The 22,882-nt window shown below is 49.9% G+C and overlaps 1 protein-coding gene across 3 annotated transcripts in view; it reads left to right on the top strand.

Moving 5' to 3' along the window:
• Positions 1–22,882, top strand: part of SHB (SH2 domain containing adaptor protein B) — a 136,098-nt gene that overhangs the window by 76,658 nt on the left and 36,558 nt on the right. For all 3 annotated transcript variants that reach the window (XM_045469121.1, XM_045469122.1, XM_045469123.1), the window contains exon 3: positions 11,676–11,891. In XM_045469121.1, coding sequence (XP_045325077.1) covers positions 11,676–11,891 — 216 coding nt within the window. The remainder of the gene's footprint in view (positions 1–11,675; positions 11,892–22,882) is intronic.

The raw sequence follows: 22,882 nt of genomic DNA, 5'->3' as shown, positions 1-22,882 counted from the left end.
TAGGACACCTTTTTAGGGTCCTGAGGAGCGGCTGTTCTTGTGTTTCCCAGCACAAAAACATATATTGTCCAGATGTTTCTTTCCAAATACTTCTTGAGATGGTTGTACGGATGGTGTTATCTGTAATAGCTGCTGATGGGAAATTGCTGCTTGAAGGTAATTCTGAACAGTGGCAGTTTTCAGGTTCCTAATTCTTGTGCGTAGCACCACCCACACATCTTCCCCTTCCCCACTCTTCCTTCAAATTAAACAAAAACAACTTCATTGCGTTTTTGTGCTGTGACGCCAAGAAATACAAGATGTGACAGTAAAGTTGGAAAAACCAGTCAGGTGGGAATTGTGCCGATTTCTCACTCTGACTTTGGCAAAAACCTTTCCATTCTGGGTTTACCATTTGCTCTGTTACGCGGGGGCCCTCTTACATGCTGGCTCCGCCTATAGGATCTGTCTGCAGTCCAATGATTATAAGAATCAGATAACACAGAGGGCTCTGATGACCAGAAAGTACTGTATGGAAGGAGGGAGTCTTGCTGTTGTTGGTCTTTGTATTAAGTTTGGGTTGGTCCTTGGCAGATGGTCACTCCTGAATCAGGTAGGGACACCTGCCAAAACTCCCGGTCTTGTGGTCCAGGGTTCTCATTGTATATTGTAGTTGAATTGTTGAGGAATTTGTTGGAAGTTAGTTAGGATGCCAAGTCAGGGACCCCACACACTGGTAGGATGGGTACTCTTGTATATGTCCCTTTCTCCTTCACATGCAGAAGCCACAGCACTGGAACAGGACGCATGTGTGAACATCCACTCTTATAGAAGCAGATTGAGAGACTATGGAGCCAAAAAGTCATCCAAAGCCTCTGCTTCACCCCCTCCTGCCTTACCTGGAGGAATCTTAGCCCCCATGGATCAGGCAGCCAGCCAGGGTCACACAGCTGGTGAGCGGAGGGCCAGGCTGGTCCCAGGCCGGCCGCCTCATCATCACCATCCAGAAGGCTTTGGTTGTCTACAAGTCCCCAGGGGGATTAGTACCTCTTGAAGCAGTTCCAGATTGAGGAGGGTCGGGGCAGAGAGCTTGCCAGATCTCAGCAAGTTGCTTCCGGCCAAGCAGCTGCACTAGGCACAAGGCACAATGCCAGCAACACCCCTCAGCACGAGGCAGTGACCCCACAATTGGCTTCAGGGCTGCCATCACCACCAGATGGGTCTGGGTGAGATTTGCCCAATTTAGCTGCAAACCTGGCATGGGGCAAGGGTGCTATCAGGTAGAGCTGGAGGGAAGAGTGGTGCCTGGAAGAAGTCCCTGGCTCTGCCCTGGGAGGCTGGCACCCTGTACCTGATGCCAGTTTGTAATCCCTTGTTTGGGGCCAGCCAGACCGGAACCAGCAGCATGTGTTGATCAACCCACTAAAGGTTAGAATGCACTGGAACAACTCTTTAATGGGCATTTCTCTTCCTCATGACACCTCCCTATGCTTTCTTCCCAAAGTGCCTGAGCACAATGATTACTTTGGGGACCTATGTGTAGTCCTAGTCAGATAAACCCTGAGATAACCTGAGTCACCCTTCCTAATGAGCAAACCGGCGACCAGGAGGCAGTGACCCACTGGCATCACTTGACACAGTGGAGCCAGGACTCTGCTCTTCTGCTCCTTGCTTCCTTTGCTGACCTGAATTCATTCATGCAATTGTGGTACAGAGAGCACTGACCTGGGTTGGAAAAGCAGTGTAGACATCTGCACGGTTAAGAACATGGGCTTTGGAGCCAGGCTGCCTCCATCACTGGCTTGCTGTGTGAGTGCATTTAAGGTGGTGATGCCATCAGCAACCCCTAGTAGAGCTGTTGTGGGAATTAAGTGGGGAGCCAGATGCAGAGCACTTAGCGTAGCCCCCGCACACAGCGTGCACCCATCACTCAACCATTCTTAGAGTGCATTATTAAGAGTGGAGCCTTTGCGACCATGGCTGAACCACTCAGTTTGTCTGACCTGCAGATTTTTTTATCAGTCAGGTGAGGAGGGGGCTTGGGTTTGGTCATGGCCCTTCCAAGGCTTGCTCTGTGAGGTTCCGTGAGAATGGGCCAGTGATGCTGCTCAGTGAGGGCTATAACCATGACTGGTCTGTCATGAAAGTCTGTCCCCTGTGGCTTTATCACATTAGTGTGTGGCCAGAGGCCTCTGTGGAAGCCGGGACCACACCGCGCCCAGCAGACCGGAAGATTGCACCAGGGGGGCAACTGGCCCTTTGTACAGTCCATCAGAGCTGGGAGGACACAAGATAGGACTTGCATCTGCCTCTATTTGCTAAGGCCCCAGGTGTTCCCTGCAGCACAGGGGTCAGGGGATGCCTGCCCCTCTCAGGATTGACTTGAGGATGCTGGTGCCACCCTGCCCCTTATCCTGATGGAAACACTCATGTTTGGGTTGCTTGCTGGAGTGTGTCTGTCTTTCTGGAACATTGGGCACCTTCTGTCCACTTCTTGAAAGGGTGAAGCCCTAATTGTTTGGAGGGTCAGACCCTCAGATCATCAGCAGCTGATTGCCACACCCTGGTGGTTCCTGTCAGCTTCTGAAAAAGGCATTTTGGGTGAAAGCATAAACCTGATCAGAGCTCCTGATCCACTTTTCCCAGTTTCCTCCCCTTTCAAGTCTGCACCCCTCCTCCCAACCTTCAGGGCCAGCTCCAGTCTCCTTATCCAGCTACCCCGTGTCCCCTCTTCTTCATGAGCACCGAGCCCAAGGCGGCTCACGGTATTTGGTTTTACCTCAGAACCCCTCAGGCTTTCCTCTGTCCATGACTTTGCTGCTGCTTGACTTGTCTGGGTTGCCCTTCTCCTGGTGCCCCTCATCTTTACCTGTCTGTCCTTTCCTTGAGCGTATTCTACCCAGGGCCCTCCATTCACTGTGTGTGACACAAGGCAGGTGCCTCAGCCTGGAGGGGCCTCCTTGCACTAAGACTTGAGATTCTGTGAAGTGCCACCTCCCCAAAGTTTTTCGAAATCCCTGGGACAGCATTTGCTTTCTGCCTCCACGGAGCTGCCACTGTGTGTACCAGTTTAGGGTACTCGGGGCCAGTCAGAACTGGGTTAGTCCCAGTTAGGCCTCTGAATCTGTCTGAGCCTCAGTTGCTGCACCGTAAAATGCAGTAGCACTTGCCTGTCTGTGCCATGGGGATGAGGAATGATATACAGCCAATACCCAGGTCAGTGCCTGGCATAGGGCAGGTGCCCGCTAACTTGCAGCTGTTATTAACTCAGTGCTTATGGATGTTGGCATCCTGATTCTCCTGCTAAACCATGAGGTCTCTTGGGGGTGGGAGCGTTGTCTAACACCATGTGAGTGCTCAGCGTTTGGTCTGGGGCCCACCTTAGCACACAGTAAGGACTCAGTGGATGCTTGAGAAAGAAAAGCAGGCAGGCTCCTTGATTGCCTGTGAATTGGGGTCTTGCAGTTGACGTGGAATCAGAAAGCTGTCTCTTGAGAAAGTTGCTGCTCTAAATGGAGACTTGTTTATGCACTGCACTGAGTCCAAGGGCAGCCAAGATCCTGGAGCGCAAGTTCGCCTCAGTGAGTCTCCACAGGGGATGGCGACAGAACTCTGGCCTGCAGCCTCTCAGAGGCCTCAGCACACCAGAGCAGTCCCTGGAAGAGTGCAGAGTGACAGGCAGGGCTGACGGACTCGGCCGTAATTGCAGAGAGGGCCTAAGAGCTCTGTGAAGAGACCCACATGGCTTTTTAAATCCTGAGGAGAGCATAATCGGTGTCATCGAGTGTGCGTTCTCATCTCCCCTCTGGTGCCACAGAACAGGGGGGCTCAAGGGAAGACCCCATCACCGCAGATGACGGAGGGAAGGGAGAGCACACTGGGCTCCCTGACTCAGATGTGGGCCTTTCCCTCGCCCTTGGGCTGAGCACAAAAGAGCAAGTGGTACAGGTTCTGCCGGGCAGTGACAGGCCCTCTCTGCTCCCTCCAACGTGACCATTGTTCTTGTTCCACACCCCCTGCTTCCGCAGAGCTCACCACCCGCTTCTTGGGTGTTTCTGTGCACGCCTGGAAAAGATGGTAAGAGAACTCCAATTAGTCAGTCTCCTGGCTTCTAGACAGCTCCGGAAACCAGACTAGATAGAGGAGGAGGAGGTGGGGCCTCATGCTTGTGTTGCATTGGGTTTATCTCCAGGCTTTATCTCCGAACCTCCCTGCCCTGCCCTTGCTGGCCCGCAGCGTCCACCCAAGAAGACCCCTGCAGCCTTGGCCTCTGCCTCGGCCTCTACGGGATACCTGAATTCAGATGTCCGTTGAAGCACCTCAGTCAGGAGTCGGGCCTTTTTCCAGCAAACGTTTTAACAGTTCAGATGGGGATGAATGTCCCCTGTCTTTCCTTTGATGTGGTGCCCTGGAAGTTGGCTGATTTTCAGCTGCATGCCTAATTAGGAACAGCCACCCGCCACTCCTGTGCAGTTCCTCACTCACTCTGTGGTGCTGGGTGTGATTTTAACACCTCAGACCTGACTGAAATAGATGCCCCAGCCTCCAGAAGATTAAGAACTAGACAGTCTGATAAAAGAGATGTCAGGAAGCATCGGGGAAAGGCAGGAGGAGGAGTCCGGCCCAGGAGTGAGAGGACCTCCAGCCTCATCCCTGCTACTTTCTCCCCATCCCCAGCTCTCAGTTTCCCAGATCTGTAAAATGTAGTGACTAGCCTGCTGATCGCTGAGACCTTCGCATTGCACACAGGAGTTGATCCAGAGCAGGGCTCCCATGTGGAGGCATGAGACTGCCAACGCAGCAGCGAGAATTGGAAGTTTGGGATCCAGAAATGAAAGTAGGTTTAGAGGTTGGTGTTGAAACCCTCCATTGCGAATGCAGGGTTGGCCCGTCAGATTTCCGTGAGCAGACCTTCTGTGGCTCTAGGAGATGAAGGGTCATCTCAGGGCAGGAGGGGGTCTTAGGATGGGGTTCCCAGGAAGCCCAGCAGTGGCAACCAAAACAACAACAACGTCCACAGAGTACTTTCTGTGCATCTGGCACTGTTCTAAACATGGAAGGTATATGAATTCACTTAACTCTCCTAAACGTCCTTCCAAGGTATGTACTGTTGATCCCCCATCCAGAGATTTGGAAACAGTGGCAACTTGCCCTTTTCCTCTGCTGGAGCCAGGCCTTGGGCCCAAGCAGTCTGGCGGAATCCGTGTTTGCAGCCACCACACCGTGCTGCTGAACCTGTCACTCACCTGGACAGGTTTTGCCTCCCTCCAGGTGGATGGTGCAGGGCAGCCCCAGTCAGTGGAAGGTGCATCAATCTCGTAAGGCAGCCCTAAGCTTCCAAGTCTAGTCTGCCCCCATCCCTGGCATCTCAGGCATCGGTCCTGGTGACCTCCAACCCATGTGAGAGAGGTCTGGCAGCACACCCAGGCACGTCCACGCTGGCTGAGTAGAGGTTTCTTGGCCTGGGAATGGAGGCCTCTGTGGGCCACATCCCTACTGAGCTCTGCCACCCTGTGATTTGGCATCTGGTGTGGATTCCCAGACAAGCCCAGCTGGGAAAATTAGAGGTGAGGGGCCTGCAGACCAGCGTCTATCATTTCCAGCTAGGCTTCTGCACGTCTGTGCCAGCCTTTCTCTGCCCAGCTCCACCCTGCCCAGAGGTTCTAAGACACCTCTCCTTAGACATTCTTGGGGGTGCCATCCTGTGGCATTCAAGATCATCCAGAGCCCACTTTCGCCTACCTCCAGCTTCCTCTCCCACCAGGCCGTCTGGACAGCCCACCTTCCCCATGTATTACCTTGTGCATCCAGCCCCTGTGCCTTTGCTTTGCTCCTTCCTCCATCAAATGTCCATTTTCCTCGCCACACCATTGTGCAATGACCTCATGTCTAAATTCCTTAAGCTTTCCCACGTTTCCCCCAACTGCACTGTAGTATTATGTCTGCTCCCTGGTGAGGATCTTGAGCCATCTCTGTGCTGGAGGCTCTGGCCCTCCCTCACCCAGGGCGTCTTGAAGACCAGGATCATGTCTCCATCTGGCTCTTGTGCCAGGCATTCAGTAGATGCCTGGCTGGGTGCACAGAGTGGTGGATGCCAGTGCTGCCAGAGGAGGCTGGGTGCTCCAGGGATGCACACGGATTTCCTCCCCTCCCATCTCCCAGAGACCTCCTTTTCCTGTTCCCGAAGGGAAGGTAAAGAGGTATAGAGTAGGTTTCTTTTCTTCTAGTCTTCTGGCTGGTAAAAGATACTGACTGTAAAGTATGTTACACATTTGTTTTTCATTTATATGTGTATTTATATGTGTTTTTATTTATATGTGTATCCACCTGCTTTCAAAATATAGATTTGGGGACGCCTAGGTGGCTCAGTCAGTTGAGTGTCCAACTCTTGATTTCAGCTCAGGTCATGATCTCACAGTTTCATGAGCTTGAGCCCTGCATTGGGCTCTGTGCTGACAGCATGGAGACTGCTTGAGAGTCTCTCCCTCTCTCTCTGCTGCTCCCCTGTTTGTGCTCCCTCAGTCTCTCTCAAAATAAATAAATAAACTTGAAAATACAGATTTGAAGTTGTCCATAACTTCCTTAAATGTATATAATGAGGCCATTATAATGGAAATCAAAATCCACATTGAAGGAAGGGTGAATGAATGGATACAATATCTAAGATAATGTACTTATTGAAGTCAAGCATCAGAATTAACCCTGAGCTTCCTGGCAGCCAAAACAAAGAAAAGTGGGGGTGGGGGGCTGGGAGGGGGCGGGTGGTGAGAGGGAAGCAGCACAGAACTGGTGAACCCTGGAGCAAAGTGTAGCTTGTTGCTCATGAACTTGGGGAACTCTAAACCCTCATCAGACCCACTCAGGAGATTCTTGGTTTGCACCAAGCTCTGTCCTGGGCCCCTTGCTCAAGATAATCCCCTCACCCTTGCTTCTCCGTAGCCACAATCCTTGTGCAGCACGCCCGCCTCCCTCTCCTGGCTCTGTGCCTTTGGTGAGTGTTCCCAGGGTCCCTTCCAGGTCTTAAGTCTCTTAATTCCAGAGAAAGTACTGTTTTATTTGTTTGTTTGTTCTCGTTCTCTTTCTGTTTATGTAGTTCCACTTGAAAACCTTTCTATTCCAGAGATTAACAGAAATCCCCACCTGTCAATTTAATGTTTCTGCTCCCTGCCTAAGAGGCATGAAATCACAGCCTGCCACCAATATTAAAGGTCATTTTCCATGAAGTTATAGATGGTGAGGTCCAGATAACTTGTGACTTAAAACATATGGTCCCCTGTTAGATCAGTCTCTGGACCATCAGAGGTCGGTCTGGGTAATAAGGAGGATGGGCCTGGTCATTAGGCAGGAGACAGTGATGTCTGGTAAGCTAACCTGATGCAGTGGCCCTTGACTTCTGGAGCCCCTGGCAAGCCTTTCCTGGGAGAGAAGATGCTCTCTAAATGAGCATCTTCTCAGGAAAAGGCAGCTGCTTCCGAAATGCACATAGCTCCTGTAAGCCCATCTTGCTTAAAACTGTATTTACTTTCATGTTCTCCTGTCTTAATTACTTTTTTCTTTACTGGCGTCCTTATTCATTATTTAAAACAACTTTCAAAAATAACTATGCAATAATTCCTTCCTCCGTGCACCGTAGCTCTTTACTTTCCTGTATCAGGTTTTTGGCCCTTTATTCATTTGTATCTGTAGTGACAACATTGCTGTCATCAGAGTCTAGATATTGTGGGCAAAGTGTGTGATGACAGTATTCAGCAGTTCCTAAGCAAGGGCTAGAATTCCCTTTGGGGCATCATTCACAGTGGCCAGGACTTGTTTAGAAAGCCCACATTATACGGTTTGCTCAACACATAAACAATCTTGTATTTTACTTTTTAACTTAGCATAATTTCATGCATGCTTTTCCATGTAGCTACATAATCTTCAGATTTATCATTTTAATGGCTGCTTAATATTCCATCCAGTTAGCGTGCCATAATTTACTTAACTGTTCCCAATTGTTGCAGCCTTAATGAAAATTTGAATTCACCATGTACTACAGGGGGAAGCTGGTTTTAATGATTACCATTATAACATCCCCTGCCCTAACTGCATGCCATTAGTAACCCAGCTTTAGGAAGGCACAGATGCTTTTGGAACAATAAATTCTGTAGGAGAGGTGTATGCACAAGTCCCTCTGATTTAATAGCTAATCTGTTCACTGCACATGTTTTCCTTTTATGCTGGTGTTTATGTAGAATATCTACCTCTTCTGCATATTGTGTAACACTAAACTACATGCATTTGGCATATTGCTCCCGATACTTTATCACTGCTGTCAGGAACTTCCATAAATTAACAAGAATTTGGGGGTAAGGAGTGGTTTCTGGCTGTCGATTGTCGTTCATTTATCCCACCCACACTCTTTGAAGATCTGTTTGCAGCCAGGCTCCGTCAGGGAGAGAGCAAAGGCACTTCCGATTATTGGAAGCCCACAAATGTGCCTCTGTGAATTGCTTTGTGGTGCCCAAGAGTAAATGGTGATTCTCACGCGAAGTGCTTTGTAAACCGTACAGTGCATTAAATGGTTGCTGGTCTTGCTGATAAAGTAGGGTGAAGAGGAAGGTGGTTTTCCTGGGTCAGTGTCCATCAGCTATATGCCCAGTGTCCTCAGACCTCAGAAATTTCCAAGGACAGGAGGCTAGACTGCACTTCTCAGAACCAGCGAGAGTGATGATGATGACCCCACAGAACAGATTAGATAGTTTGGTAGGTTCAGTGAGTTTCAGAGTTGTCTATAATGCCTTACAGTTGGTGTTCACTTTAAAGTGACCAAGTCCTGGGGCGCCTGGGTGGCGCAGTCGGTTAAGCGTCCGACTTCAGCCAGGTCACGATCTCGCGGTCCGTGAGTTCGAGCCCCGCGTCAGGCTCTGGGCTGATGGCTCAGAGCCTGGAGCCTGTTTCCGATTCTGTGTCTCCCTCTCTCTCTGCCCCTCCCCCGTTCATGCTCTGTCTCTCTCTGTCCCAAAAAAAATAAATAAACGTTGAAAAAAAAAATAAAATAAAATAAAGTGACCAAGTCCTACCTTTCTTTCTTTTTTCTTTTTTTTTTTAAGTTTATTTATTTTGAGAGAGAGCATGAGCAAGGGAGGGGCAGAGAGAATGGGAGAGAGAGAATCCCAAGCAGGCTCCATGCTGTCAGCACAGAGCCCAACCCAGGGCTCAAGCTCATGAACTGTGAGATCATGACCTGAGCTGAAAGAGTTGGATGCTTAACCAGCTAAGCCACCCAGGTGCCCCTGAGTCCTACCTTTTATAGCTCTTCTCTTTTCCTCTTCCTCCCCCATAAAAAGAAAAACATCATTCCTAAAACTAATAAACGATCCCAGTTTACTCATGGGACCCAGTAAAGCCATATTTTGCCAAAGCACAGGACATCTTTTCAGAGAGGACAGGATTTTCAGGGCCCTGAGAAGGTGAGGTTTTTCCATTTTCTTCCTCTCTCCTTGTAAAAAGAGAAAGTGTTTTCCAAAGAAAGTATCTCTGCACACTGCCTACAGCCCCACCGGCTCTCCAGCTCAGGTCCCTTTCCAGCAGAGAGAAAGCAAGCCTTGGGCCAGTACCTACCTACTTGGTTTTGTTCTCATTCATTCTTTTTATGTGTATCAACTGTTTCTAGTAAAGGATAATGACTTAAGGATAGTGATGTAAAATTCTTGTAATGAATTTACTAACTCTAAAAAGTGAGGCAGCATAAATAAAAATGGAAAGTAAGAACCCAGGCGGTACCTGCAAACAACAGAATCAGCAGCAGTTGGTGTGTGTGTGACTTAATGAAGTCTGGGAAACACTACCGTAACGTTATTTAACGTCAACGCTAATGGCATGGCGCGGCATCAGCTGGCTTCTGTCGTATCAGGGCATGTGCACGCGGAGTTTTGCCATCCCCACGATCTGGCCCTGGACCATGAAGCCCGGCCTAAAAACAAGCTTTTGCTTAGAAAGGCTGACATCACCATGTGTTTTGTCCACTGCTCTTCAAGGCACATAAGTCCCGTGGGTTTCTACTGTGTCTTTATGCCATCGGAACTCCGATTTGGAGAATGCCTCCAGAGTCCTTTTCAACAGCTCACTCTCAACGATCCTCACCCCTTTTATATCAAGCCTTACCTCTCCCCTCCCAGTGCTCCAGCAAAAGTGGACAGTGAATAGACCAATTCAGGCTTAAATGGAAAGGAAATTCTAACACACACACTACCACGTGGAAGAACCTTATAAACATTATGCTAAGTGAAATAAGCCCGTCACAGATGGGGACAAGTACCATATGACTCCTCTTGTAGTGAAGTATGTAGGGTAGGAGAGTGGTGTCTCCCAGGGGACAGGGAAGGGGAAGTGGGGAGTTCGTGTTTAACTGGGACAGAGTTTCATTTTGGGAAGATGAAAAGTTCTGGAGATAGATGGCGGTGATGGTCGCACAATGGTGTGGATGTACTTAATGCCACTGAACTGTACCATAAAAATGGTTAAAATGGCAAAGTTATGTTATGTGTGTCTTTTACCACATGAAACAGAAAGGCAGTGAGCAGTCTTCTCCAGCCACACTGCCTTGCCTCAACATGGTCTGACCGCAGGGAACGCTGACCCTCCTGTTTTCACTTCCCTTGTCATTCTCCCCCCCTGCCTCGCCCCTCACAGGCCCTGTACTGAGCCCTTTGCTACAGAGAATTATGGTGATTTAGATGCGTATGTCTACCTCTTCTGGAAGCAATGGGCTTCCTGAGAACAGCCTCTCGAGCAAACCCTCCCTTCCCTGTGTCCCATGCAGGCCCTTCACACAGGGGGGTCTAGGATCAAAGCAGGTGAAGTGTCACTGTTTGGCTCAGAAGCACCTGATTCTGGCATCCTAGCATCCATCTTCGAGCCACCACCGGCCTCTCAGAAATGAGCAGCTGACATGGATGCCCCTGTCTGGGGCCTGATCTAAACAGGCAGTCACCCCTCAGCCCACAGAGGGCCAGGCCTTGGCCTCCCTTCCAGAAGATTTGGAGCACCCCCGCCACCCCACTTATTCAGAAGTGAAGCTGGGGGTGCCTGGGTGGCTCAGTCAATTAAGCGTCCAGCTCTTGATTTCAGCTCAGATCATGATCTTGTGGTCCCTGAGTTCGAACCCCGTGTCAGGGCTTGTGATTCTCTCTCTCCCTCTCCCTCTCTCTCTGCCTTTGCCTCACTCACACACACTCGCCTGCTCTTTCTCTCTCTCTCTCAAAAATAAAGGAGTGAAGCTAGATGTCTGCTCTCAAGTCCCTCGGATGTGCTAGTGTGTTAGACTAGTCCTAGTGGGGAGGCCTTCTACTCATCTGTAAAGTGAGGGGGTGAGGGCTCTTTGTGATATCAGAACACACCTGGAACATCATGTGCACATCTGGGCCTGTCCTCACAGACTACAATGCACAACCAAATGGCCGCAGTGAGCCTTCTGGTTCCGTCATTAGGTCCAAGAGCCTGAGATCTTTGTAAGGAAACTTTGCCCTGTCAGAGCAGAGACACTGCGTTCAAGGGGTGGGGAGGAACAGGTAAGCGCAGTAACGGGCCTGTTGCTGTGCAGTCCTCACCTCCTTGGCTGGGACTGAATTCCCGTGGGTGTCACCTGACAGATCCCAGATGAGGAAGTAAGTTCCGCACATCCATTACATCCCTGCCTCCTTCCTTGTTGCTTGCAGAATTTCAGAGGCAAGAAAGTGTCCGGTCCCAGCACAAAGGCATCCAGTTATATGACACCCCTTATGAACCTGAGGGCCAAAGTGTCGACTCGGACTCAGAGAGCACGGTCAGCCCCCGACTACGGGAGAGCAAGCTGCCCCAGGACGACGACAGGCCCGCTGATGAGTATGACCAGCCATGGGAGTGGAACCGGGTCACCATCCCAGCTCTGGCAGGTAAGGAGCCGGTGGCGCTCAGAGGGCGCTGCTGACCCACGCTCAGTAGTCACCTTTGGTAAAGAGGGTACATGCACTGGTCCCTTTTGCTCAGGTAAACCCACAGGGCTTCGTTTGATGGTCCGGCTGGGCCCCTCAAAGATGATGAGGGTCCTAGAGAGAAGGGAGGCCAGGCCAGGCCAAAGGGAAATCCTAAGTCTGGCCTCCAGGCCCTCCGTTCCAGTCTTTCCTAGTCTTCACAGACGGCTCCGATGATTTCATTGTCTGACTGTGTTGGTAGTGCTCTAGTTCAATGAAGCCAAGATTTCAGAAGGAATTTTCTTATAAACTAAAAGAAAACCAACTGCAAAGCAGTTCCCACTGAGCCTGAGGGAGCCCAGTGCTTCTGTCTATTTGTGTGGATGTGATAGGCCTGGTATACCTAGGGCCACCACGTTTCCTGTTCCAGCTTTGGCATGAAGCCATTCATAGAGCATAGGCATGGGCACATCCTGACCTCAAGCTGGCTCTCGCCCTGGCCGAGAATGTCAGGTGCCCCCCATCTGCCTCACTCTAAGACTGGTTCTCTAGAATCTGGGTATCTGTCACAGCACTAAAACTCCTCTCCCACAGCCTTTTGGAAAGCTGCCTGCTACATGTGTCACAGGTCTTAAGTTTATGTGCTCACCCTCTGATTCTAATCCCAGCCTATTGGATCCATGCCAGGGTTATGATCTAAAATTCAGAAAAGGCATTGTTTATGATCATGAAAGGTGGGAAACAACCTGAATGTCCAGCAAACAGGGATTGATTCAGTGGAATACTGTACAGCCACTAGCAAGTGATATTGACAAAGAGTTTATAACAACACAGGAAAAATGCTTATGTTTAATGTTAAGAGGTGGAAAGCCAGATGCAAAAAATTTCTTATGCATCTAAGAGTTTAGGCATGTGAAAAAAGGGACATTGAATGACTCATTTAATTCTTGCCACACTGAAGGTCAAAAGGGGGGGGGGAGGGTGGTTTTAATTTTTAATTTAAGATTCATTTTTGCCTGAAATCTCTCTTTTTCATACCCAGCTGGACACTTCCTTTCTAGTCCCCAGCAGCGAGGCCTCGGCCCTACCCCCATCCAGAACAACAATTGATGTTCTAGCTGCTCAAGCACATACTACTCACAGTTCCCGGGACGTAGTGTGCATTGTGCAAATTCCATTCCTTCTGCCTAAGTGCCCTTCACTGCCGTGGAAAAAAATCTTGTGCCTCCTTCCAGGCCCAGCTCACACGTTGCCATCTCTGTGAGCCCTTCCTGGGACACAGCTGTGCATCCCAAGGGCTTTCTTACTGTGTCTCTGGGCCTGTTGAGCTTCTTGCACTCAACCGTGGCATGACGTTTCTCTCATTGTACGGTTAGCCCTGTCAGTACCAGTCTCCACCTGTCAGACTTTGAGCACCTGGCCGAGAGCCAGACATAGGAGTAGTCGTGAGGTTGAAGGTCAGGTCGCTCCCATGCATTTCACAGCCCCCTGTCTTCCTTTGGCACAAGGGAATCCAAGGACTGTCTCTGTCCCCTGGCATCGCCAATAAGGGGCTGTGCTCTTCTCCTGGCCGTGAGGGGAGCTGGAATGGGGCCATTGCTACCCAAGAGCTTACTTTCTGCAAACACCAGTTTGATTAAAGGGCTCGTGTGGCAGCTCTCCCAGACACCCAGGGCCTGTGGCATGAGATAGCACTGAGACAGGTAGAGGGTCTCACACTCTTCTAGACTGACCACCTGTAGGTCCCTTGAGGGTAGGGTTACCTTTGATGCTCTAGTCTGGTCTGGCACCGTGCTGCTCACAGCATGGTCCCTAGACCAGCAGCATTGCATGCCCTAGGAGCTGGTGAGAAATACAGGGTCTTGGGCCCTACCCCAGACCTATGGAGTCAGAATCTGTTTTAACAAGACCCCCGGGTGATTTGCATGCATATTAAAGTATAAAAGCACTTAACCTATAGGACCTCAAATATTCTAAAGGCTCTCAGACCAGAACTTGCCCACTTCTGCTCAGAGGTGGTTTTAGAACTCCTGTACATTCTATACAAAGGATCACAAGGTCTCAGCTAGAACCGTCTCCTTCTAAGTTTCTGGGCCGCAGGTGTCCATTCTGGACGTGGCTTTATGTCACTGAGTTGCTATCACAAGTGTCATTATAGGTCTACTTCTTAGGCTGCTGAGAGAAGACAGACTCAGAATCAGGTCCCTGTCTGTGTCTCATCAAGTCACTTATCTGTGCATGGCCTGCTGCAGAGTATAAACCAGCTGTTCTCTTTCCAAGAAGCTTTTGGCTTCATTCTGATTTCTGGGGCCTAGAAGGAAGCTGTTTCACTCGGGCTGAAGGGACGCTATGAGCACCCGTCATTAGTCATGACCGGATGCCTCCCCATGTCTGAATAGCCCGTAGGTGCAGTGTTCGTAGGTAAGGAGCACCTGGTATCCTAGCCCAGAGTGAAGGTGGTGTGAGAGGTGGATGGGCCACTTTCCAGGTAATGAGGATGAGTTGAAGTGGCTTGAGTGGATAACTCAAGTGCTGCCATGGTCCCATTTGTAAACCCAGAAGTGTGGCTGCCCAGGATTGAAGGACGGTGTCCTGTGTGAGTCAGTAATGCACGTACATGAGTATGTCCGGACGCACACACTTTAGCAAGTCATTGGTGTCACTGGGGAGCAAGGCAAGCTTGGCTAGGCCCTGTCCTCCTTACAACACCCGTTTGAAATGGTTTCTCTAGACTCTCAGGAAGCTCTCTGATGCTCACTGAGACAATGGAGTACAGGAGCTGGGAAGTGTCTGCGTATGGGATAAAGTTGGCTGGGCAAAATCGTTACCATCTCTTTCCTCCCTTTGTGTTTTCTGGTTCTGCATGTTTAGCCTGGATGAGGGAATCTGGGCAGTGTTTTCAAATTTCCAAAGGGTATGGATTGTGAGGGAGCCCCAAAGGGCAGAGCTGGACCCACCAAGAAGGAGTCACCAGCATTTAGGGTCCAAGTGAGTGGTGAGAATCTCATTTACACCTGGAAGTATAATGAGCTTCCCCTCACTGGGAATTTGCAACCAGCAGCTCATTTGAGGCAGGAATGATGATAGAGGCTTTGCCCAGCAGTGGGGGGTTGGTCTGTCACTTTGAGAGTTGTGTCCATCCTTCAGCACCCCACCATGCTGATCAGAGACAGGGAGAAGGGAAGGCCTCCGAATTATCTCCATGATTCAATCTATGAAGCAAAAGCGCTTCCTGCCTTTCAAAGTGCTGTCCTATACTGCATTCATGGAAAGAGGCACTCTCAAAGAGTTCTTTGGCATTCTCCATAGAAGTAACCCTTCCCAGCCAGCAGCTCCAGACCAGCCTTTATGGAAGTCAGGCCCTTCCCAGCTCAGCCACACTCTGGCAATCTGGGGGCCGCTGCCTCTAGAAGGCTCAATTACCACTCCCCGGTTGTGGTGAAGACAGCTGTTGCAGGGTATGAAGTGGTCTTAGCTTCTTGGGTATGAAAGTCTTCCCTCCTAGAATTCTCTGGCCAGGTGAGTGAGAAATACCACAAGCTCTCCAAAAAACTTTGGGCCTTCACTGCCTGCTTTTCCTCCAGGAAGCTGACTGTGGCCTCAGCCAGAACCTCCACCTGCCCTGCACTGGAGTTCCTTCCCACACGCGTGGCCTTTGTTGATCCCAGCCCGCAGAACAGATGCCTGGTCAGGTTTCTTGCACCGCCAACTGCAGGAAACAGACAGGCTGCAGCTCCACTGTGCACAGAGAGGTGGCGTGGCTTCCATCAAGCTGTCAGCCCCCTTCCCCATGGCAGAGACACCTACCCTTAGAGCTGGCTACGTTCGGTTCCCAGCCTGCTTTGACTCACCCCTTGGGAGTCTTTACAGCAACAAATTGCAAGGTAGCAGGTGGGTCTAGAAATGGCCTGTGGCACTCCCTGCCCAGTGTGGGGCAGGAAAAGCAGCCTAGGGTGATTCCACACTGTCTTGGGGCAGCATGGATTGGTACAGAGGGTCTAACCAGCCCTGGGCCTTGTGGCAGGGATTGTGACATGGACAAATGGAGCCTGCACAGGAAGTGTCCACACAGGGAAGGGCAGAAGAGCTGAGAGGATAACCTAGAGAAGCAGACATGGGCTCAGGGTGGCATGGATTAGGTGTCTTCACATCTCTGAGTGGCCACTGGGAGGATGAGGATTGAACCTGTCTTAGGAGCCTCCCATTTTCTCACCCAGGAAATGTGTCCGCTGCAAAGGGTCCTAGTGAGGCTTAAAGGACACGGCATCAGGAAAAGTGCTGGCATCTACTGAAGCACTTTCTGCCTGCATTATCTCCTCTAATCCTCTCAGCCACGCTCTGGGGGATTAGTTTCCTCATTTTACTGAGAAAAAAGACTGAGGCCCAAAGAGAAGGGGCCCATACCTAGTCAGCCACAGAGCTGGGATGTGAAGTCCAATTCCAGAGCCCAAGCCCTAACCCAGCGGCTGTCTGGGCTCCCTGCTGCCGTCAAAGATGCTGCATAAGATATGGTTGGAGCCCATGGGAAATGTCACCTGCCTTTTGTTGCCCTTGTACAGATTCCTCCCTATGTCTACATCTGGGAGGATACTCTACTGGGGTGTGCGATCCCACCTGGAGTGGTTCCAGCTGAGGATTCTGCAGGAGCCCAAGTTCTGGAAGTTCATGCCTGTGTGGGGAGGCTAAGCAGAGCCATCCCACGGGCTAGTCATGCTCTGCCACCACTCAGCTCCCACACCATGGCATCCCACTCCCTCTTGTCCAGCTGGGGAAACTGAGGCCTGGAGAGGAGAAGAGAACCCCCAGAGACTTCATAGCAGAGCCAGTCAGGCCATACACAGAGGATAGATCAATATTTTCCTTTTAATCCAATGAGTACTGTTAACAGCTATATCCTTAATGGTTTGTAATTGCTTCTGAGAAGCAAATGATCAGAGTGCTTGGTCAAAGAGCCAGGTGGCAGGGAGTGTGTGAAGGGTGCCCTTGAGATCTTTTAAAGGAACAAAGTCATTTCTTTTTGTCATTTTCGACTCACTGTCTGACGATTCGTTTCTGTTGAAGCTACTTTTTGGGCGATGCCCTGGGTTCAGCCGGCAACAGGTCTGCTTCCCAGCAAAGATAGAAGACAGACAAATGACTCAGTGCTGAACATAGTTATTTGGGTATTTATCTGTCTTCGCCACTAGCTTCTCAGCAAGTTTCTCTGCCCTCAAAAGCTCAGGACAGGGGTGCCTGGGTGGCTTGGTCGGTTAAGCGTCCGACTTCAGCTCAGGTCATGATCTCACGGCCCGTGAGTTCGAGCCCCGCGTTGGGCTCTGTGCTGACTGCTCAGAGCCTGCAGCCTGTTTCAGATTCTGTGTCTCCCTCTCTCTCTGCCCCTCCCCTGTTCATGCTCTGTCTCTCTCTGTCTCAAAAATAAATAAACGTTAAAAAAAAAAAAAAAAAGCTCAGGACAGTGTTTTGCATGTCAGGAGTCAGTGGGGCAGTTGAAGGAGTCAGACAATCCCAAGTTCATATGTCAGCTCCACCACTCACCAGCTGTGGGACCTCAGGCTGTTCAGTCTCCGAGTCTTAGCTTTCCCATCTACAAAACGGGGATGCTCACAACGCTTTTCACACTGGATCCCTGTAATGATTAAGGGAAAAGATCTGGATGAAAAGACTTTGTTAGCCCTAAAGGGTCTCACTTGAGAGCATGGTTGTCAGTGTTCAAGGAAGGCCTACTGTACTAAATAAAATTCAATTTAATGTTAAAATAGTACCCCATGGGGAGGTACTTCGAAGGCTCAGAGGCCCCACTTACAAAGTCCATTCCTCGTTACGCCTGGCAATGAGAAACATGGATGGTGTGGAAAGCAGTACTTCTATAGGAAACCGTAATCTCTATTCCTATAGTAGTTCCAATGGTGAGCCACCCAGTTTTTCTATTCTTCAGTCCTTCCCAAGGATTGGACCACTGGTCCCTGGGTGTGAGAGGGTCCCCATTGCCTTTCTCCCTTCTGTCCCCCTCCCCATTCTAGCCATGACACACTTGTGAATTGGTTGGCTTGCCCCAGAGCAAGCAGGGGACTCACCCAGAGGAAGCATTAAATAGATTGCTGGGTCACACTCCTCAGAGTTCCTGATGCAATAGGTTTCAGGGACAAGGCATGAGAATTTAACATTTTTAACAGCGTCCCAAGTATTACTGATGCCACTGACCTGAGGGCTTCACTTTGAGAACCTACAGTGTACCCTGTATATGTTACATGTTAGGTACCGGGATCAGGGGGAGTTAGAAAGGGGATATCACAGCTCAGCTCAGTGGTAGCAATGCCACCTCCTCCAGGAAGCCCTTCCTGGATATCTCCAGTCCCTTGCCCCCCCTCATCCCAGGTTGGGCTGGGACCTCTCTGCTCCTACCACAGCCTGTACGGGGTGCATTGGTTTATTCTGGAAGAGCCAGATACACACTTGCAGGGGAAGTGCTAATGATGTGTTGGTCACCCCACCCCAAAACTCAAGAGACACCCTGTTGAGTTTTGACACCTGCCCAACCTCATCAAATAAGGCTGAAAGGGGCAGAGAGAGGGCAAGTAAAGTCCTGGATATGTCTATTTCCTCCACAATTCTGAGTCATCTCTGAACCAGCTCAATTGACCAATTTAAAATAAACCTATTAAGGTAAAGGGACAAATGTGGGAAGGACAGGAAATTCACATTTAGAGAACACCACTTACAAAGCCCTGCAAGGTGGGTGTGGTTTCATTGTCCTCACACAGGTGACAGGGCTCAAGCTCAGAGAGGATGAGCAGCTTGCCCACAGTCGGACAGCAAATGAACCCAGGTCAGTCTGACTGCAAAACCTTTGCTCTTTCTACCGCTGCATTGACATCTCAAGTGTGGAGAAGGCAGGTCTGAACATTCCCTTTACCTTGTGCTGGTGCGATGTGCCTTTGGTTGCTGTGGAGCAGTTGCACCCACTCCATGCTGACCTCGTGACTTGTCACTGTCAAGTGCAAGTGCTCTGAGTCTGGTAACTCTGATATTATGTGCATCAGACACTTCCTCTGGGCTTGCTGCTCCCACCAAGCCCCGTGACTCATCGTCATGCACTCAGAATAAACAGGCTCAGCCCCTGGAGAAGGTTCCCCGGGGAGTCTTAGACCTGCCATCGTTACCTGGCACACCGAGACACATGCCACCTCCTGCTCACCATGGGCCCCAGTGGGGCTTTTGTGATGCTTCCTGTCCCTTGCACAGCTCCCAGAATACCTTGAGCCTGCAAGGAAATTAACAATTTTGTTTGTATGGGGAGCTTTTTGCAATGTAATGAGTAACAGTTGTAATTAATGTTTAACACGTATGAACAGCAGGTCTGCAGAGAAAAGGGGGGTTTAAATGACTACGAAGAGAACTGGGATCACTCACTTCCTTTGGCTAATATCTTACTGAGGGACAGGTTTTTCCAGTTGGCTTTTCTACTTGACATATGAATGAATTAATTCATTCACTAGCCCCCCCAAAAAGAAAAGAAAAGAAAAGAAAGAAAGAAAGAAAGAAAGAAAGAAAGAAAGAAAGAAAGAAAGAAAGAAAGAAAGAAAGAAAGAAAGAAAAAGGAAAACACTATTGTTTAATAGCTTTGGTTTGTCTACTAATTACGTTGATAGATAGAAATGTTCCTTCGAGTGCCTTTGTCTCCTGTGTAACAAAAAGCACAAAGATTTGATAGAATCTTTGCTCTTCTGTTTGGCAGGGCAGACATCTTCATGTCAATAGAGATTTTTGTAAGCTCTGTGAGGTCAGAGACTCTGCCTGGCTTATTCACCCCTCCAGAGTCCCCGCCTAGATCCATGCCTGGCACATAGTGAACATACAGATATTTGTTAAGTTATTGAATAAATCATGGCTCAGGAAAACCAACCCCATGACTGCTTCAGCTCGCTGGAATACCTAGGTAATTGTGCAGCCTGCTCACACAGAGATGGTTTATTTTCATATCATTCTTTCATGCTATATGCCTGTCTTCTCTCCAAATCTGGCTGAGGGATCTGCACCTGGACAGGCATTTTTGCCTGGCTGTTAACTGCCGCAGTTGCTACCTCTGTTCTGAATTCCTAGGAAGAAGCCAAGAGTGTGTCCCTGGCTGTCTGAGGATTGACCCAGGAGTTCGGATACCACATTGCGGGTGGAGAGAGCGGTGTGCTAGTGGGTGGCATGCAGCCCCCTGAGAGCCATGCACCTGGCTTGTCCCCTCCTGTCACTCTTCCTTTTCCTCACTGCCATCTCCAGAGCGATGGCAGCAGAGACATATAAACAGCTTGGTGGGGGCTTTTGGGCTCCTGGATGGGGGGACTTGTTTCCATAGATGCCCACCATGCAGGTCCTCTGAGGCTTGTGGATGGGGGGAGAGTCTCTTTGCCTGGCCCTAGGATTCTAAGTGAGCGTCTGTGGGTGTCTGTAGGTGTAAACATCAGGAAACCTGCATCAGACACAAGCAGGCGTTCTCCATCTGACAGGTGAACCCGACTCAGAACTAGTAGAGTACATATGAACTCAGGTGCCAGAGCCACGGGGTCTGGATTTAAAGCCCCATGCTGCCACTTGCTAAGAGGGTGATCTGGGGCAAATTGCCTCTGTTTCCTCATCTTAAAATGGGTGGTAATTGGTGCCGAGAGTTAGGACACAGTCAGTGCTCGGTGGATGCAGGCTTTGGTATCACTGTCATTGTTAACTATATTTTTGAGAATGTGTTACACTGTAGACAGGATTTGTGCTGACCTTGTTAGAGGCCTCTGGGATTGAGAAGACTTGGGTTGGAGTCAAGTTCAAATCTAGCTGTTGACTTGGGGCAAATCAGTCTCATTTCCAGCCCTCCAATTCTCATGTATAACATGAGTTATGACAAAAAAGATGGCTTGCTTCGGCAGCCATCAAGGCCTCTGCATTTGGATCATCCCATCATTTTCATCAGGATTTATCTTATTTCCCATAGCCGAGCAGCAGCCCTTGGGGTGGGGTCTTTGCACCAGACAGTGGTGCCTGTTTCCTACGGGGGGTGCAGAGTAAGAGGACGAGGACACACCCACCCCTTGTTCCAGGCCCTCCTTCCCCAGCCCAGACTTGAGTGTACATGCATGGACAGCGTTCCTGGAACCCAAACAGCATCCCGGTGCCTGCTTCAAAACCCGTCCAATGCCCCGCTTCTTGGGGAGTCACCACTGCCTCCCTTCACAATGGAGACCTCTGTTCTCAGACACTGCCCAAGAGATGTGGCAGCGTGGTGCCCTGGGGCTTGCATGTGTCTGCCGAGGTGAACACAGAGGCCTCTTGTCGGCAGTCCTGGAACACAAACCAAACATTTGCTGAGCTGCCTGTTGTCTCCCAGTACCTGGAGGTGCTGCTCTCACGCACAGGGCAGGTGGGGTGGGGGGAGGCGGGGAGTGAAGCCTGCTCTTGAACTGGAAGGAAAGGGGGGGCCTCACCTCTCTGGGCTTCGATTTCACCATCAGTAAAATGAGAATTCTAATACTGATCTTGCCGTGAGAAGCACACGAGGTAACCTAGAACATATGTTTAGAAAGTTGAAGCAGTAAAGACCGTTGTCGTGGGAACGGAGTTTCAGTCAATTGCAAGTGTTTGCACATTGTCGTGAAAGTCTGTGGTGTTTCCAGAGGCTCCAGGTGTCATGTGGTCCACCCCAGCTCCCCAGACCACTGCACTGTCTCCCTCCTTGCCCCGTCTTGGGGGCTCACTACTGCCTGGGCAGCAGCCCCTTGTATGCTTCTCCACCCCTCCCCTCACGCTCCCTTCCCCCCTCACACACACAGATAGACTAGACTAGAGTTGAGGCCTAGCTGTTGGCAGAATGGAAGCGTCAGCGCCAAGGACTGTGTGAAAGGGGTGCTTTGGACACCTTCATTCTAGTCCCTGTGGCCTTGTGTTTTCAGAGTATAGGGCAGGCCCCTCCTGTGAGCCCCATGTGATTTACAAGGTTTTCATTTCTGCTTCATCCACAGAAGGCCTAAAAGAGCCTCTTCAGTGGGCTGAGAACTCCTTGCAAGGCCTTGTTTTCGGTTGTCTAATCCTTGTTGCCTTTGCTTAACAGACTCTGTCCTGCATAGGTTACTGGGAGGGTCAGAGTCTATTACTAACTACCTCCATATGGTATATGGTATAGGTATATGGTATATACCTTTATGGTATAGGTATTGTCAACCCTGTTTTACAGAAGCAATAGCTAATGTTCAGAGAGGCCTAGAAACTTGCCCAAAGTCACACAGTAATGGCAGAGGCAAGAATCAAACATGGGTCTTTCTAACTCCATAGTCCACACCCTTTCCATGATGCCGAGCCACTATGGTTCCTCCATTCCCTGGCCTTGGTGTAGCCCATAGGCAGTTCTTTAAAGTCGGCTGCATGCTGGCTGTGCAGAAGTTCAGAGGAGGCTGAGGTATGAATGAGGCGCTATCTCCGTTTGGTTCTGAAAATACACCTACCTATACTAGAGACTGGGGTGGGATTAGACAATGGCATAGACTGGGGATGTAGGGCACAGAAGAGGAGAAGGGAATACTACCTGGAGAGTCTAGGTCAAAACTTCCCCTAAGAGGAGGTAGCACTGGAGCTGAACTTTAAAGAATAGCTAGGATTGTGCACCAAGAGATAGTGAAGAAAGGGATTCCAGAGGGCAGGCAAGGCAAGGCAAAGGCCTAGAGGTAGTTGGTGGATTTGGGAAATGGCTGGGGTTTTTTTTGTTTTTTTGTTTTGTTTTGTTTTTTTTAGTTTATTTATTTTGAGGGAGGGAGGGAGAGAGAGAGAGAGAGAGAGAGAGAGAGAGAGAGAGAATCCCAAGCAGGCTCTGCACTATCAGCACAGAGCCCAGCACGGGGCTCAGTCTCACAAACTGTGAGATCATGACCTGAGCCAAAACCAAGAGCCAGTCACTTAACTGACTGAGCCACCCAGGCACCCCTAGGGGACTGGCCATTCTT

Source organism: Leopardus geoffroyi, chromosome D4, assembly GCF_018350155.1.
Source record: "Leopardus geoffroyi isolate Oge1 chromosome D4, O.geoffroyi_Oge1_pat1.0, whole genome shotgun sequence".
NCBI classification, from domain to species: Eukaryota; Metazoa; Chordata; class Mammalia; order Carnivora; family Felidae; genus Leopardus; species Leopardus geoffroyi.
The sequence above is the reverse complement of the archived record's forward strand: the minus strand, read 5'-3'. Positions and strand labels throughout refer to the sequence as shown.